The 18,147-nt window shown below is 37.2% G+C and overlaps 1 protein-coding gene across 1 annotated transcript; it reads left to right on the forward strand.

The window, feature by feature from the left end:
* LOC143587204 (protein SPIRRIG-like) lies at positions 1-16,572 on the forward strand. The gene is made up of 18 exons (XM_077068559.1): positions 1-153; positions 247-332; positions 989-1,124; positions 1,215-1,271; positions 1,349-1,477; positions 2,992-3,219; positions 3,300-3,365; positions 3,455-3,569; positions 4,048-5,177; positions 5,900-6,596; positions 6,678-6,780; positions 7,176-8,248; positions 8,585-10,208; positions 10,513-13,362; positions 13,447-13,743; positions 14,288-14,594; positions 14,862-15,008; positions 15,212-16,572. Exons 1-18 carry the CDS (start codon positions 4-6, stop codon positions 16,394-16,396), a joined length of 10,380 nt encoding a protein of 3,459 aa, XP_076924674.1. The 5' UTR covers positions 1-3; the 3' UTR covers positions 16,397-16,572.
* The last annotated feature ends 1,575 nt before the right edge of the window (positions 16,573-18,147 follow it).

Below are 18,147 nucleotides of genomic sequence, written 5' to 3' on the forward strand. Positions count from 1 at the left end.
AACATGATCATCCATGTAAAAAACTTATATTTGCTTCACCTTGTACCTTATGTGTTTTTGAATCTTTACATGTTTAAAAACAGAGAAAAATATGAACTTGAAGTGGATTTCAAGAGGTCTTGGGAAGAGTTCCGGATATCGACTTCAGAGAAGGTTGGTACATCTTATGATCATGAGTCCCTTCCTTCTTTTTTTTTTGTGGAATAACAGCTGATTAGAGTTGACGGTTTCAATATATCTATGCAGGAGAAGGAAAAAGACTTGAATATTACTATTGATGTCTTCTGTAGATTAGTAAAGCAGCATTCTAATGTAGCACAGCTGATTTCCATGTATGAAATCAACTACCCTTGTTTAAAATTCCAATTTACATACAATTTTCTGTTTAGTTTTTTCATTTTACAATGATAGTATCTTAATGCATGGCAAAGAACTTTTTTAAGTATACTTGTATTGCCGGAGAGCCTTAATTAGAGGATTTGTTTGTAAAACCGTGTGAAATTGGTAATTTGATGTGTCGAGTGCCATCTAAACTAAGCTTTTAACCTGATTAGTCGGGAGTCCGGTATGCCAAAGTTCATTCCTTTATGACAAAACAATGGGACAAAAGGTTCCAATTTGGAAGTAAATTCAATAGTATGTCAGATTCTGATATACTTTCTGCTGATTGTATCTTACTACTTTTGATGGTTTACGGAGACAAACCTCTTTCTCAAGTCTCAACAGACTGGAATATATATATTTTTTATTCCATGTGTAGCAAATATACTTTCTGCTGATTGCATGACCTATGTTGCTACACGTAACACCGGGCTTCTTGTGGCATCAAGTTAAAGGATTTTTTCGGTCAAAAGAATCATGTTATAAACTAGAGCTTTTGGTTTATATAAGGTTTTCAAACACATTACTAAGAGAAATATGTCATATTTGATTCTTTGGAGATTTTTGCTTTCATATATGTGTTAACATTAAAAGTTTTGTTCCACAGGTTAGTAGAGACACACATATTTTGTTTTGTTGTTGGTAGAGCATTTGTCACAGATATTGAAAAGTTAAAAGTTAGCAGCCAAACAAGATCTTTGGATATCGAAAGGGTGATAGGTTTTTTCTCAGATGCTACTGAGGTCTCCGTCTTTTTTTCTCTCTCTCATGTTTTTATGAGTTTGTTTATAAGTGATTCGTATGAGCATGCATTTATACCCATACCTTTACAGGATGGAGCTCAAGTTGGTTCAAATTTACTGCATGCAGTGTCATTCCTTGTTTGTGGGGTGTGCATTTAATCTTTGCATGTTATAAATAAATGTTTTTCACAGTGAATAATGTATTTTTTATTAATTGGTTGCAGGCTATTGATAAACAATCTCTCCTTGATTCGGGGATATTATGTTGTCTTGTTCATATACTCGATGCTTTTCTAGTTTCTGATGAAGGAAATGTGAGGCAGAATACTGTTACTGTTGAAGGGGAACCAGAGGTAACTGAGAATGTAGTTCCAGATCGGCAGCTTGAGGTAGGCCAGTTGCTTTTACTATTTTTTTAATAACAAAATAATGAATCAGAGACTGGGGTTACTATTATTTTGGATGATCATAGTGATACGAACCCGTCATAAGTTGAAGGGTCCAAGGGAGACGAATGGGCGAGGACACTGAAAGGTCTACGTAACCGCAACATTTATTAATAAAATTGTGTCTATATAAGTGTTCGGGCTTTAGTTTATGTATATGAATGTTTATGTTTATCAAAATTAAGGTTCTTATACCTCTTTTAATCGGAGATCTAATCCTTCTCGAATAGGATTAACTGGAGACTAACCCCTCTCGACACTCTTGTTTATTTCTATCAATTTACTATTTTATTTTCGGGGTTCTATCATTTGGTGCAAACTTGGAACAGTTATGGCAACGGTGATGGTATCTCACCAAATCCGATTGCCACACAATTGACTCCAAATCAGATGATTTGGCTTTCTTCTCAGCTGGCAGCAATTGCAGCTCGATTAGACACGCTGCTGACCATAAAGGAGGATATTGCAGAGATCAAGGCTTGGTGGAATGTCAAGGAATCTCAGAAGGAACCTCACGACCCACAACCGGATCTGGCTAAAGAGGAAGACCTAGACGATAACCCTAGCGATGAAGATCAATCTAAGCAGGTGGTAAGTGTTAAACAATGGGCACAAGGCTCCCCTCGGGAATTTTCAAATCAGAACATTTTGGGTGATCAATTGAATATGATTGTATTGCCCCTAAAAACAAAGACCGGAGATTTGGAGAAAAACCTAGCATTTGATTTGGCCAATCCCCTAGAGGATAAGCTGTTGCCTCGTCTCTTTGGGCTGCCGCTTACCATCAGTGGGGTCGTCCATGTGACTTGTGAGCCTGCCCTCTTAACAGACTCTCACCCCCATCCGGTCCCTTGTGCTTCAATGTTCAATCTGGTCCATGTTAGACATCGACCTTGTTTAGTTCAAGATAGCTACGGGGTTCAGGAAGCGGGTCAGTTCATGATTTAATGGCTTATCGCTTGGCACAACGGTCAACAAATACCGGGTTGTCGACTTGAGGACAAGTCGTTTTACCCGGCGGGATGTATTGATACGAACCTGTCATAAGTTGAAGGGTCCAAGGGAGACGAATGGGCAAGGACACTGAAAGGTCTACGTAACCGCAACATTTATTAATAAAATTGTGTCTATATAAGTGTCCGGGCTTTAGTTTATGGATATGGATGTTTATGTTTATCAAAATTAAGGTTCTTATACCTCTTTTAATCGGAGATCTAATCCTTCTCGAATAGGATTAACTGGAGACTAGCCCCTCTCGAAACGGGCCAACTATCCCTACTCCTGTTTATTTCTATCAATTTACTATTTTATTTTCGGGGTTCTATCACATAGTTAATACAATATTTAGTGATATGATAGATCAATTTAATTCCCATGCTTTAATTATATAGACTTGACTCTAAGTAAGACCAACAAATGAGAGTGGATATATTTGTAATTGTGATTTGCCTTTGAAGGTAGAGGGCAGCATTCTACATATAATGAAGGCATTGGCAACCCATCCTGCAGCTGCACAGAGTTTGATTGATGATAATTCTCTTGAGCTACTCTTTCAGATGGTAGCCAATGGGTCCTTTGTTTTATATTCAAGATATGAGGAAGGGCTTGTCCCCTTGCATGCCATTCAGCTCCATAGGCATGCGATGCAGGTGATTACACTTTCTTGTATGCTCATGCTAATCTTCATTTGAGAACTTGATGTATCTATTGTCATTCATTTGCTATCCAGATATTAGGTCTTCTTCTGGTTAATGACAATGGGAGCACTGCTGAGTACATAAGGAAACACCAGCTGGTGACTATCACATTCTGTCATGCTGAGTTAAATTGGGTTATGCAATATATTTGAGTATCAGTTCAGTTTATTAATATCTTTTTGTGCAGATAAAAGTGCTGTTATTGGCAGTGAAAGACTTTAATCCTGAATCTGGAGATTCTGCATATACAGTGCGTATTGTGGATTTGTTGCTTGAATGTGTGGAATTGTCATACAGACCTGGTCAGTTACATGGTTTATTTATCACTGTTTTTTCTAGAGGTGCCACAATGGGCATAACACATGTTACTGAATGATTCAAGTATATGCCTTTTGCGTTCGCCTATCTCAAAAAATTGCCTTTTCGTATATCAATAATAGGTTATCCACGAATCAGCTTCAAGTGTCTTTTGTACATGAGTAAAAGTATACACGTGCCGTGTACGGCGTATCTCATGACTATAGGTGTCAAATTGTTCTTGCATGGCCATAGAGGTATAACACACCAAAAAATAGGCACCTTCATGATTTCTCTTAAAAAACACACTTCGGGTGGCATTTGGCATTTTATTGTTTTATTTTTTTGTGTAACGTATTAGAGAGGAACCATAACCCAAATTGACCATTAATAAGTAAATGTTAAGTTTGCACCTTAGTATTTTTTTTTCCATAATTTTGAAAGTCCGTAGTGATGCTTACTGAACCTAATGTTGATTTGTAGAGGCTGGTGGTATCAAGCTCAGGGAAGACATTCATGATGCTAATGGATACCAATATCTCATTCACTTCGCTTTTATTCTTTCAAAAGATCAGAGTTCTCAAACTAGTCAAAATTCTGACCCGGAAGGGCCAAAATCAACTAATGACATGGACATGCATGATGAAACAGGAGAAGAAGACACCTCATCACCATCCGTTTCACCCACACTCTCTAGATTACTTGATGTTCTTGTTAATCTAGCTCAAACAGGCTCAACACAGACAACCCTGTCCCCTAGATCAAAGGGTACAAAAGATCTTAATCCAGCTGGCAGAGCATCTAATAATGATGCCTGGGAGAAAGATAATTACAAAGTTAAGGATCTAGAAGCTGTCCAAATGTTGCAAGACATTTTTCTCAAATCAGATAGCAGGGAGCTTCAGGCTGAAGTACTACATAGAATATTCAAAATATTTTCAAGTCATCTTGAAAACTACACCTTGTGTCAGCAGTTGCGAACTGTTCCATTGTTCATCCTCAATATGGGCAGCTTTCCGCAATCTTTTCAAGACATTATTCTTAAAATTCTCGAATATGCTGTGACTGTCGTGAATTGCATACCTGAACAAGAATTACTTTCACTTTGCTGCTTGTTGCAACAACCGATAACATCTGAACTGAAGCGCACACTTCTGGGATTCTTTGTAAAGCTAGTGTCATTTGATCAACAGTACAAAAAGTTCCTGAGAGAAGTTGGTGTGCTGGAGGTTTTATTAGATGATCTCAAGCTGCACAAGTTTCTTGTGGGTCCAGAGCAGGAGCAGAACAAGAACAATGATGATAGTGCTGAGGTAGAAACGAAGGGTAGCCCGAATGATTTCCAGAAGCATATGGAAAGTAAAGATATCACTCTATCATCTCCTAGATTATTGGATTCTGGTTCCGGAAAGTTGTGTCTTTTTGAAGATGAAGTCACAATTTCAGTTGCTTGGGACTGCTTGGTTTCATTATTGAGAAAAGCTGAATTTAATCAAGTGACATTTCGTTCTGCTGATGGAGTAACTACTTCTCTTCCCTTTTTGGCCTCTGATGTCCACCGCCCTGGTGTTCTTAGAGTATTATCTTGCCTAATAATTGAGGATTCTGCACAGGTTGTTAGCGATTCCTGTTTCTGTGCCATGCATGGGTTAACAAACACATACACACACAACTTTATCAAAATGATGCATGGCCGGTCAAAAATTCGTTGGATAAACGTGCAGTTGTGTATCGGGTTGAAAAACAAGGGTCTTCCCATGATATTTGGGCTATTTCTTTGATACCGCCCTTTATATGCACACCCATATATACATAGAAAGGCTGCCAGTGAGTAACTAAATATTCATGTGATTGTGAGCACATTACAAAATTGCGAGTCAAGGTTACAAAGTTAGTTCTATCAGTTTTATTTTCATTGTTCTCATGAATATTTAGTTTCGCATTTGATCTTTGGCTCCACCCCCTCTCTGTATATATGTTTGTGTGTGCGTGCGTGCGTCCTTTTTTTATTTTATTGATTGCATTGAATGGATCGTGTTACTTTCTGTGTTCCAATTACACTTTTTTTCTATTAAAACCCGGTACTTCTCAATACAAATAATGCTTAATATGAAGTTCAATGTAAATAGCAATTAGCAAATTTCAGAAGTGAAAAGGTGACCGTTTTACAACCGAAGCAAAAATAGTTTTTTTTCTTCTAATAAAGTGTAGGCATGTTTAATTGTGGCCTAAAATTTACTAATCGAGTTATAGACTTGTAGGTGAAATACTGCTTTTTAGATGTTTTTCTTAAATTTATTTTAACTTTAGTAACCTAATCTGTAACTTTTATTAGGCTCATGCAGATGAATTGGGTGTACTGATTGACATTTCAAAGAGTGGGATGGTGATAAGCAGTTCAGGATCTCAATATAAACTCCCAGAAGATGCAAAGTGTGATATTTTTGGTGCCATGTGGCGAATTTTAGGAGCCAGCGCTTCTGCTCAGAGAGTGTTTGGTGAAGCCACTGGGTTTTCTCTTATCTTAACAACCCTCCATAGTTTTCAGGGAGATAATGGACTAATCAGTCAATCCTCAATAACAGTTTGCATGAAAGTTTTTACATATCTGTTGCATGTGATCACTGCTGGCACTAGCAACAATCCTGTGAACAGAGTAAAGCTACACACAATTATATCTTCACAAACTTTTTATGATCTTTTATCTGATTCTGGATTGATCTGTGTGGAGTGTGAAAAACAAGTCATGCAGTTGTTATTTGAACTTGCTCTTGAGATTTTGATTCCACCATCTTTTACACCAGAAACTACGGAAACATTAGATGATACTGGAGATGTTTCTGCTTTCCAAATAATTGCTCCATCGGGTTCAATTGTTCTTGATAAGCAGAACATATATAATGCTGGTGCAGTTAGGGTTCTCATCCATTTGCTGTTGCGTTTTACTCCAAACCTTCAACTCAAGTTTCTAAAACTTATTGAAGAACTTGCTTGTGCTGGCGCTTTTAATCAGGAAAGCCTTACATCTGCAGGTATTGATTTACAAATTTGTGATGTGTTGTTGCTAAAGAAATTAGTGTCTTATATATCTAGCTAACTTATTATTTGGTTAGGTTGTGTGGAGCTTCTTCTTGAGACAATACATCCCTTCCTTTCTGGTTCATCCTCGCTGCTTTTTCAGGCTTTAAGTATCATTGAAGTACTTGGTTCTTATAGGTAAAACTCTTTTTAAAACTATCATTTTGTGTAAATATTATTTGAATATTTTCACTGTACTTGGTCACAATTTTAACCCATTTACTTGTAAAATAAAAGAGAACGATTTAAAAGGAAAAGGGTCAAAGGTTACTGAGGATATTATTAATGCATAAAAGTGTAAAACCTTCTGAGTCTTTTTATTCAAAATATTACATAATTCTTGAAATAATATTCTCTATTTGTTCCAAAGTCATATTACACAAAAAATCAGAATTTAACGTGGTTAACCCAACCTGACCTGCTTTCACTCATACAAGAAGTTACTTGTTTTGACCTGTATTTATCCTTAATCATGGAACTATAATACTAATTGACACTTGTAATTTTTAATTTTTTTTTTCTTTTGGTTGCAGGCTGTCATCAGCAGAACTGCAGGTGATTATAAGATACATATTGCAAGTGAGACATATGAAATCTGGTCATACTCTTGTTACTATGATGGAGAGGTTTACAGTTTCAGAGAATATCGCTCTTGCACCTTTTGTAGAACTGGATATGAGCAAATCTGGGCATGCCTCTATCCAAGTACCATTGGGTGAAAGATCATGGCCCCCTGCTGCTGGCTATTCTTTTGTTTGCTGGTTCCAATATCAGAATCTTTTAAAATCAAATGGGAAAGACACAGAACCTTCTAGAAGCACAAGTCCACAAATCATGCGTATATTCTCTGTTGGTGCTACAGATGGTGGTAATAGTAATACCAATACCTTTTACGCTGAGATTTATCTTCAAGAGGATGGAACATTAACCCTAGCAACCAGCAGCGAGTCTTCATTATCTTTTTCAGGTTTAGATATAGACGAGTACAGGTGGCATCATCTTGCTGTGGTGCACAGCAAACCACATGCATTAGCTGGATTATTCCAATCTAGTGTTTCATATGTTTATCTTAATGGGAAGCTTAGACACACAGGCAGATTAGGGTACTCTCCTTCGCCAGCTGGCAAGTCTATGCAGGTAACTATTGGGACACCTGTCAGTTGTGCAAGGGTCAGTGACTTGTCCTGGAAAATCAGGTCTTGCTATCTTTTTGAAGAGGCATTGACGCCTGGTTCAATTTGTTTTATGTATATTCTGGGCAGAGGTTATACTGGTCTTTTCCAAGACACAAATCTTTTGCAATTTGTTCCAAATCAGGCTTGTGGTGGTGGAAATATGGATATCGTAGATTCCCTTGAAGTTGATTTCACAATGGCTTCTAACACACAGAAGCCTGATAGTGGTAATAAGCAAGGCGGTTCTAAGACAGATCGTAGTGGCGCTGTTTGGGACCTTGAAAGATTAGCGAGCCTTTCATTACAGCTTTCTGGAAGAAAACTAATATTTGCATTTGATGGAACATCTACAGAAGCTTCTAGAACATCTGGAACTTTGTCAATGCTCAATTTAGTTGATCCAATGTCAGCGGCTGCTTCTCCATTGGGAGGTTTGCTACAAGCCATTCATCTGCTTTGTTTAGCCTAATTTCATGATGTTTCTACTTTCTATGAATACTTCAGCTTCTTATTACATGCCGAATGAATTCTGGTTGAAATTGTCATTTTCTAGTAGGGTTCAATACGGGTCTGGTTGAGTGGGGCTGGCCCACACATTTTAACCCATTTTTTAATACATGTTTGCATATTTAATGCATTAATCATGATCACAAAACAAAATTTTCGAATAATGATCTGCATTAATCATCATTATATGAACAATGAGTTTTCTACTTTATGAGAACATTATGGTTGACGTATTGATTAGTGCTACTTTCTTCCATCAGGTATACCACGCTGTGGACGTCTTCATGGGGATATATGTGTATGCAAGCATTCAATAATAGGTGAAACCATGAGATCCATTGGTGGGTTAGCCATGGTTCTAGCCATAGTTGAAGTAGCTGAAACCAGAGACATGCTGCACATGGGGCTCAAACTTCTTGAATGCGCACTTCACCAAAATCCACAAAATATTAGGGACATGCAATCTCTTAAAGGATATCACCTGCTTGCACTACTATTACATCCCAAAATGTCATTATTCGACATTCATTCACTTGAGATCTTTTTCCAAATTGCTGCATGTGAAGCTTCTTTACTTGGACCAAAAAAGTTGGAAAAAATCAATAACGATCCGTCACCTGTTGAACCCGTCCAAGTATCCACCTTTGTGGAACTTAATTTGCCAAATGAAGTTTCCTCAGTTGGCTCACATGGAGATATGGATGATTTTTCTGAAAATATATCAGAACTCGATAACACTGATTTACAAGCTGATACATCAAACTGTGTTGTTCTTTCAAATGCAGATATGGTTGAACACGTATTACTGGATTGGACTGTTTGGGTAGCAGCATCAGTTCCAATACAAATTGCTCTTTTGGGGTTTCTTGAAAACCTAGTTTCAATGCATTGGTACAGAAATCATAATCTTATCGTTTTACGTAAGATGAACCTTATTCAACATCTTTTAGTAACCCTACAAAGAGGCGATGTTGAAATTCCTGTACTAGAAAAACTAGTTGATCTGCTAGGGGTAATTTTGAAAGACAGATTTGTTATTTCTGAACTGGAACACGTCGTTAGGTTTGTAATCACGACTTTTGATCCTCCTGAATTGACATCAAAAGGTCAAATCATTAGAGAGTCAACCGGGAAGCAGATTATTGTTAGAAATATATTGCTCGAGATGCTAATCGATATTATAGTGACAATTACATCAGAAGAATTGCTGGAACAGTGGCATAAAATTGTTTCATCAAAATTAATCACTTACTTTTTTGATGAAGCGGTTCATCCCACTAGTATGAGGTGGGTTATGACTCTTCTTGGTGTGTGTTTAACCTCACCTTCTACATTTTCTCTTAAGTTTCGTACAAGTGGAGGATATCTAGGGTTAGTTAGAGTGCTTCCTAGTTTTTATGATTCCCCTGAGATATATTATATTCTTTTCTGTTTAATATTTGGGAAGCCTGTTTATCCAAGATTACCTGAAGTTCGTTTGCTGGACTTTCATGCCCTTGTGCCAAGTGATGGAAGTCAAACCGAATTGAAGTTTTTGGAACTTTTGGATTCTGTTATTGCAATCGCAAAATCCACATTTGACAGGTTGTCTATTCAGACAATGATTGCTTGTGAAAGTGGTGATATAAATCTGCTTGGTGATTGGCTTGTGTCAGAACTTGTAAATGAAAATACAGAGATGACTGGTGAGCTTCAGGGTGAAGCTCTGATGCATAAAACATATGCCGCCAGACTCATGGGCGGAGATGCTTCGGCTCCAACTGCTGCAACTTCCATTCTTAGGTTCATGGTTGATTTAGCCAAAATGTGTCCTCCCTTTTCTGTTGTGTGCAGACGAGCTGAATTTCTTGAAAGCTGCGTGGATCTTTATTTTTCATGTGTCAGGTTCTACTTTACTTTTCTTGGCTTATATGTGATGTTCAGAGGTTGAAATTTAAACCTATTTACTCAAAATTGGTCATAAAAAATAGCTGAAAAGGGAATGGATCATAAATCGTTTTATACAATGACAAGACATTATCATTGTAATAACATTGTTTTTATAATCATAGTCAACTCATTTGTTGTCCATACAAAATCAGAAAAATAAACACAAAAAAGCTCATGTTATTAATGGAAAAGGTTGTGGCAGAGACCTTTTAATTATGCACTCACGCTGGTCATTTATCTTTTAATCTTCTCTTTGTAGGTCAGCTCATGCTGTGAAGATGGCTAAGAGGCTGTCTGTGAAGCCAGAAGACACAAGTCCAAATGATTGTGAGGATACTGCTAGTTCTCACAATAGCTTGCCACTTGAGCAAGAAGAGTGTGCTAAAACCTTCACAAGTCTGGGAAGCTTTCCACCAGCTACAAGTTCTGATGATATTCCTGTTGCCACAAGCAATTCAGATGGATATAAAGAATATAACATGCCCACATCCACACTCGAATTACACAAGTCCAGCAGTAAAGATTTAACCACTCCTAAGCCCATTCACCAAACAAGAACACTGAGTTCATCATCTTTAAGTAGACTCGATTCCTCGTATTTTCCAGAGAGATCCACTGGGGTCCACCGAGCAGCTTCATCACAAAATCTTGCAGGGAGTCTCTCTGAATCAAAACCCAAGTTAGGTTTATCTTCATCAATGACATCTATTTCCATGTCTGATTTCGATGCCACATCAGACTCAAAACGCCCTCCCATAATTCCAAACACCACAGACCCAATTTTCACAATTAACCCACAAATGCTTCTTGAAGCAGATGATTCTGGTTATGGAGGTGGTCCATGTTCAGCCGGAGCAACCGCCATTTTAGATTTCATGGCAGAAGTTCTATCAGATTTTGTAACCGACCAGATAAAAGCTGTACCCGTTATCGAGAGCATTCTTGAAAGTGTTCCTATGTATGTTGATGCTGAATCTGTCTTGGTTTTTCAAGGTTTGTGCCTTGGTAGACTGATGAACTTTCTAGAAAGACGTATCTTGCGTGATGATGAAGAAGACCAAAAGAAACTTGATAAAGCCCGTTGGTCAACAAATTTAGATGCTTTATGTTATCTCATAATTGACCGTCTATATATGGGTGCGTTTCCCGAGCCCATTGCTGTACTGAAAACTCTCGAATTCTTGTTATCTATGTTACAGTTGGCTAATAAACTTGGTAGAATCGAACAAGCACCACCACCTAGCAAAGGGTTACTGTCTATTGGAAGATCGAAACAGCTTGATGCTTACATACTTTCAATGTTTAAAAACTTGAACCGCGCAATCATGTACTGTTTTCTTCCATCTTTCTTGATTTGTATTGGAGAAGATGAACTTGTTTCACGTTTAAAGTTGCAACAAATTGAGCCCAAGAAAAGATCCGTTCTTAACGACTTAGAACAAGACAATGTGATAGATATCTGCACCGTGCTACAGCTGCTCGTTGCTCATAAACGCGTGATATTCTGTCCAAGTAACCTTGAAAATGACCTAAATTGCTGCTTGTGTATAAATTTAATCTCTCTTTTGCATGATGAAAGGCAAAATGCACAGAATTTGGCAGTTGATATTCTAAAACATCTGTTACTGTATCGGAAAACCGCACTAGAAGACCTGCTTGTTTCTAAACCAAATCAAGGGCCAGTTTTGGATGCTTTTCATGGTGGTTTTGATAGACTTGTTACTGAAAGTATGCAATCTTTTCTCAAATGGCTACAAATATCTGAAGTTCATGTTAATAAAATACTGGAACAGGGTGCTTTGGTTATGTGGGTTCAGTATATTGCTAGTTCGGCTAGGTTCTTGGGAGTTCGAATTAAAGCTATGGATAGTCGCCGTAAGAAAGAAGTTAGCAAAAAAAGGGATTCAAGAAAGTTTGACCAGAGACACTGGGAGCAGATTAAAGAAAGAAGAATTGCATTGGAATCTGTTCGAGATAATATGTGTACTGAACTGAGACTTGTTTGTCAAGATAAGTATGGTTGGGTACTTCATGCTGAAAGTGCATGGCAAACACATATACAGCAACTTGTACATGAACGGGGCATATTCCCGTTGCCTAAGTTGGGCACAGATAATGATCCCGTTTGGCAGCTTTGCCCTATCGAAGGCCCGTTTAGAATGCGAAAAAAGATTGAATGGCGTAAACTGAAAGTTGACATGATTGAATCCATTCTAAATGTGGAGTTTGAAGGTCGGGAGAAAAACGAAACTGACCTTGTTAATTCTGATTGTGGGTCTGCTTCTTTGTCAAGTATTTTACCTTTTAATGAGTTGTATGATGACACAGATGGAGTAAAAGATGGGGGGCCCAGTCAGGTTGGGTGGAATGATGATAAGGATAGTAGTATTTTAGATGCAAGTATTTATTCTGCTGCTGAATTTAGTGTTAATGTCAGCTCAGCGGTTGCACCAAAAGCAGAAAGTGTATTTGAAAATTCTGAAGTTGGTTCATTGAGAAGATATGCTTCAGTAAGATCTGATAATGTTAGAGTAGCAGATGAAAAAATTGATAAGGAGTTGAGTGACAACGGGGAGTATTTAATTAGACCTTATATGGAACGTAACGAGAAGATAAAGTTTAAATATAATTGTGAGAGAGTTGTTAGTCTTGATAAACATGATGGGATCTTTTTAATTGGAGAACTCTGTCTATACGTTATCGAGAATTTTTATGTTGATGATTCTGGGTGCATATGTGAGAAAAAAAGTGAAGACGATCTCTCGGTTATTGATCGAGTTTTAGGTGTAACAAAAGATGCATCAATATGCAACGACTCCTCATCTTGGGAAGTGGATGTAAATAAACATAACGAGGGAAGGGCGTGGGCCCACAATAGTGGTGCATGGAGTAATGAGAGTGCAGTTAATAGTAGAAATGTGCCTCATTTGTGGCGAATGTGGAAGCTTAAAAGTGTCCATGAACTTTTGAAACGTGACTATCAGCTTCGTCCTGTTGCTATTGAAATATTCAGTATGGACGGATGTAATGATCTTTTGGTCTTTCATAAACAGGAACGGGAAGAAGTTTTCAGAAATATGCTGGCATTGAATCTTCCAAGAAACAGCACGTATGTTTCTGGTCAACATTTGTTTTGACTTTTATATTGTTGCTTCTTATTCACATTCTTGTCTTTCTGCATGTAAATATGCAGATTTTTGGACCCTACAATCTCTGGATCCCTGAAGCAAGAAAGCACTTTCAAGCTTACAGCTAAACCCTTTTCCAAAAGGTGGCAAAATGGTGAAATTAGCAACTTCCAATACTTGATGCACCTCAACACACTTGCAGGTCGTGGTTACAGTGATCTTACTCAGTATCCAGTTTTCCCTTGGATATTATCAGATTATGAGAGTGAAACTTTGGATTTAACAAAGCCCGAAACCTTCCGGAAGCTTGACAAGTCCATGGGCTGTCAAACAAAAGAAGGAGCAGTGGAGTTCAGGAAAAGGTTTGTTTCATTTATACCTTTTTCTCAGGTTTTCTGGCTGAGGTGGCAAGGTGAGCGTGTCGGGCGGGTTGGGCTAGGGTGAAATTGGGATTGTATTGGAAAGGTCATTTTAGTAGGAAGGCTTTTTGTACACATCTTTTATTACCACTAAATATTGATTTTGACCATATTATCCTTATACCAGGTTTTTTTTTTTTTAATCTTCACTTTGTGCAATGGAAATCAGTCAAAAAATAATAATATAGTTGTGTAGGTAGTAAAAAAGGTGATTCAATGCGTTAGTTATGAATACAAATACAACAGTATACCATTACCGATTTAAATCTTTGAATAAAATGGTTTAGGAAGCTTTATGCAATAAGTTAGACTTTGGGTGACTTTTGACCCATCTGATCCATTTGGCCATTCTTCTTTTAGCTACAATTTTTATTTGATTTGTTTGAGAGAAACACCTAAATCGATCTGTTCCCAAGCAAGCAGGTCAAAGTCATCACTTTTACTTTGTTCATGTCAAATGTTCTAACCTATTGTGGTTTATATTCAGGTTTGACAGCTGGGATGATCCTGAGATTCCCAAATTTCATTATGGTTCTCACTACTCAAGTGCTGGAATTGTTCTCTTTTACCTTATACGTTTGCCACCATTTAGTGCAGAAAATAAAAAGCTGCAGGGAGGGCAGTTTGACCATGCTGATCGTCTTTTCAATAACCTACGGGATACATGGTCAAGTGCTTCTGGAAGAAGCAATACCTCAGACGTAAAAGAACTCATCCCAGAATTCTTTTATATGCCAGAATTCTTGGAAAACCGTTTTGATCTTGACCTCGGGGAGAAACAATCAGGAGAGAAGGTCCGTTAGTTCAATCTTGGATTTTATACTGTTGTTTGGTATGCACAACTCTTTTTTTAGGCAGAAAAAATGTTCTATTTAGTTGTCTAATGGGTCAAAAGTTTCAGATTAATATCTTATAATACAACTTTGTAATTGTATTTAATACGCTAATTAGTTATAAAAAAGAAAAAAGGAACTAATAATGTTTGTATATGCTGTCTCTGGTATATTTTAATCTTGCTAAATGTAACAACATAAGACTGACATCATTGATTGTTTTCCTAGGTTGAAAATGTTGGATTGCCTCCTTGGGCCAAAGGTAATGCTAGAGAGTTCATCAGGAAGCATAGAGAAGCTCTGGAATCTGATTATGTTTCCGAAAATTTGCATCATTGGATAGATCTTATTTTTGGTTACAAACAACGAGGCAAGGTGTGTGTTGATCTTCTAGAAATTTGTCTTAATTATGGTTACATAAACAAGATTAACACAATAATAATTTCAAATCTATGATGCGAAACAGTTTAGGAGGCTGTATCCATTTATTTAATGTCATCTAATTGCAATATTGAAATTGCATACCACTACTATATTGTTAACGTTCGTAATACACTGAAAGTTTCCAATTTTGACAGGCGGCTGAGGAAGCTGTGAATGTTTTCTATTACTATACATATGAAGGAAGTGTTGACATTGATGCGGTTGATGACCCTGGAATGAAAGCAGCAATTCTTGCTCAAATTAACCACTTTGGTCAAACCCCGAGACAACTTTTTTTGCGACCTCACGCCAAACGAAGAACCGATAGAAAACGTCCCTTAAATCCACTCAGATTATCTTCACGTCTTATCCCACATGAAGTCCGAAAGATCACATCATCAGTAGCACAAATAGTTACCGTTAATGACAGGATTTTAATATTAGGTCAAAATAACATAATTAAACCCATGACCCACACCAAATATGTTGCATGGGGTTTCCCAGATCGTAGCTTGAGATTCATGAGTTATGATCAAGACCGTCTCTTGTCAACCCATGAAAACCTTCACGGTGGTCACCAGATCCAGTGTGCAAGTGCTAGCCATGATGGTCAACTTTTGGTCACCGGTGCAGATGACGGTTTGGTTTGTGTTTGGCGTATAGGTAGCTACGGTGGGCCCCGCGCACCGCGTAGATTACACCTGAAGAAAACTTTGTGTGCCCACACCGATAAAATCACGCGCCTTTACGTTTGCCAGCCGTACATGATTATTGTAAGCGGTTCAGACGATTGCACCGTCATTATATGGGATCTTAGCTCTATGGTTTTTCTCAGACAGCTTCCCGAGTTTCCGTTTCCGATTTCGGCTATTTTGGTCAATGACATGACCGGGGATATTGTGACGGCTGCTGGTGTTTTGCTGGCGGTTTGGAGTGTGAACGGTGACTGTCTCTCGGTGGTCAACACTTCCCAACTTCCGTCTGATCTAATATTATCTGTGACCACTTGTATGTTTTCTGATTGGATGCAAACGAATTGGTTTGTGTCTGGTCACCAAAGTGGGGCCATAAAAGTGTGGCAAATGGTTCATAATTCTAGCGAAATGGCTCAAACTCAGAAGCATCCTTTTGCACAATTGCATTGTGGGTTAGGGCTTGGTGGTAAATTACCAGATTACACATTGGTGCTACATAAGGTGCTCAAGGGTCATAAGCATCCAGTCACTGCACTTCACATATCAAGTGATTTGAAGTCATTGTTGAGTGGTGATTCTGGTGGGCATTTGTTTTCATGGGCATTGCCTGATGAATCTTTTCGGCTTTCTCTTAAGCGGGGGTGATTGTAGGTAAAATCGAAATGTGAAAGTCAAAGTCAAAGTCCTGTGATCATTCTCAAAAGAGAGGACAAGAGAGTGCTTGTGACAGGTCAATGGGCTGACCAAGGGGAAGAAAGGGCCAAGATGGGTTCGGGTGAGCTTGGTCTTGGCTGCGAGTGATGTGTTTGGGTGAGGTTTGACTCGGGTTGGGACATATTCCAGACTTTTGAATTTGTTGGGATGGTAGAGTGAACAACTTGTACATAGAAGGTGCAGGGCTAGTTTTGGTTTTGTAAAGTTTCGGGCTGAGGGTGTTTGTGCTGATGACTGGCTGGTGCCGTTAAGACTACAACTCCCCTGTTTGGCTCGGGTGTACAGTTGATTTGTAAATTAATATGTGATTTGTTATGGTTATACCTATACAATCTACAACTCCCCTGTTTGGTTGTTAATACAGACCTAGTAGAGTAATATGCAAAAAAATAAAATAGATTTTAATTAAATCAAACATTTTTTAGCCGATAATAATCAATACCGACAATTTAATATATAATTTTGTTGTCATATAAGGTGCACTAGTCTCCAATTAAAATAAATATTTACATAAGTAACCATAATATACTCCTTGTTATAAAGTAGTAAGTTATTAAAATAAAACCATATGTATGATTATGCCATTATGAATCTACAATTCGTGTCTAACAATATACAATACCCACTATAAATCTAAATTTGGTCAATTGGCTATGCATGACCAAGACAAATAGCGTTTTTATTATTAAGTAATTCTACATAAAAAATATATATAAACACACGCATATTATGATTAATTATCCAAAATATACTTCCTTTTACACTTGATTAGTGGAGCGTCAAATCGTTGCCTCATCACCACTACGCCACTTCTTAAAAACGAATATTGCCTTTTGTGGCTTTGCTGTGAATTATACTGCTTTATCAACCAAGCATCATCACTTATTTTCTTAATTATTTAACTTATTTATATAATTTAAATATTACTATAACTATATGGGATAAGTGTAATATAACATATATTTTTAGTAAGGTGTTTTTCATATACGTGACATTAACGTGACGCTCACCTTTTTTTAATAGAATCACTACGAATGCCCTTTCTTACTAGTTATTAACTAATTACGATAAATTATACTTAATAATCAATCCCATATTTTCAACTTTATATTAATTAACTTTGTTTCATATATCATATTTAACAACATTTTGATGTTTAAAAACATACACTACGCATGATAATGTAACTAATAAAACTTCTAACTTTTTTTTTTTTTGGTACAAAGACAATATCACTATGGTCTATAATAATTCACGGGTAACGTGATCAACGAAACTCTTAACATTTTTTTTTTGGTAAAGACAATCTTACTCTAATAAAAAAGTAACTTAATCTCAATCAACCAAAATTGTTTTGAAATAACAAAAACGGAAGTTAAAGATAGACAAAATTATTTTCCATTTAATAGAATTGTTATTAGCAACAAATTAAAAGTCAATAGTGTCATTGGTCATGTTGCCTATACATATTATTATCCAACAATATGCTATACTCTGAAATTTTAAAATCGAATTTTGTATTTTAAATTATTAAATAAAAACATAACATATAAACTAAAAAGGAAAAAAAATAATATATTATTTTATTTTCTTTGATTTGCAAAAAATTCATCACCACTAGATTTCCGTAATCCTGTTAACAGCCTTAGCCTGTGAGTGTCCTCTTATCACAAGTTCTACGG

The sequence above is a fragment of the Bidens hawaiensis genome, unplaced genomic scaffold (assembly GCF_021521415.1).
Source record: "Bidens hawaiensis isolate Kalapana, Puna unplaced genomic scaffold, B.hawaiensis_p1.1 tig00035222_1, whole genome shotgun sequence".
In the NCBI taxonomy this organism is placed as follows: Eukaryota; Viridiplantae; Streptophyta; class Magnoliopsida; order Asterales; family Asteraceae; genus Bidens; species Bidens hawaiensis.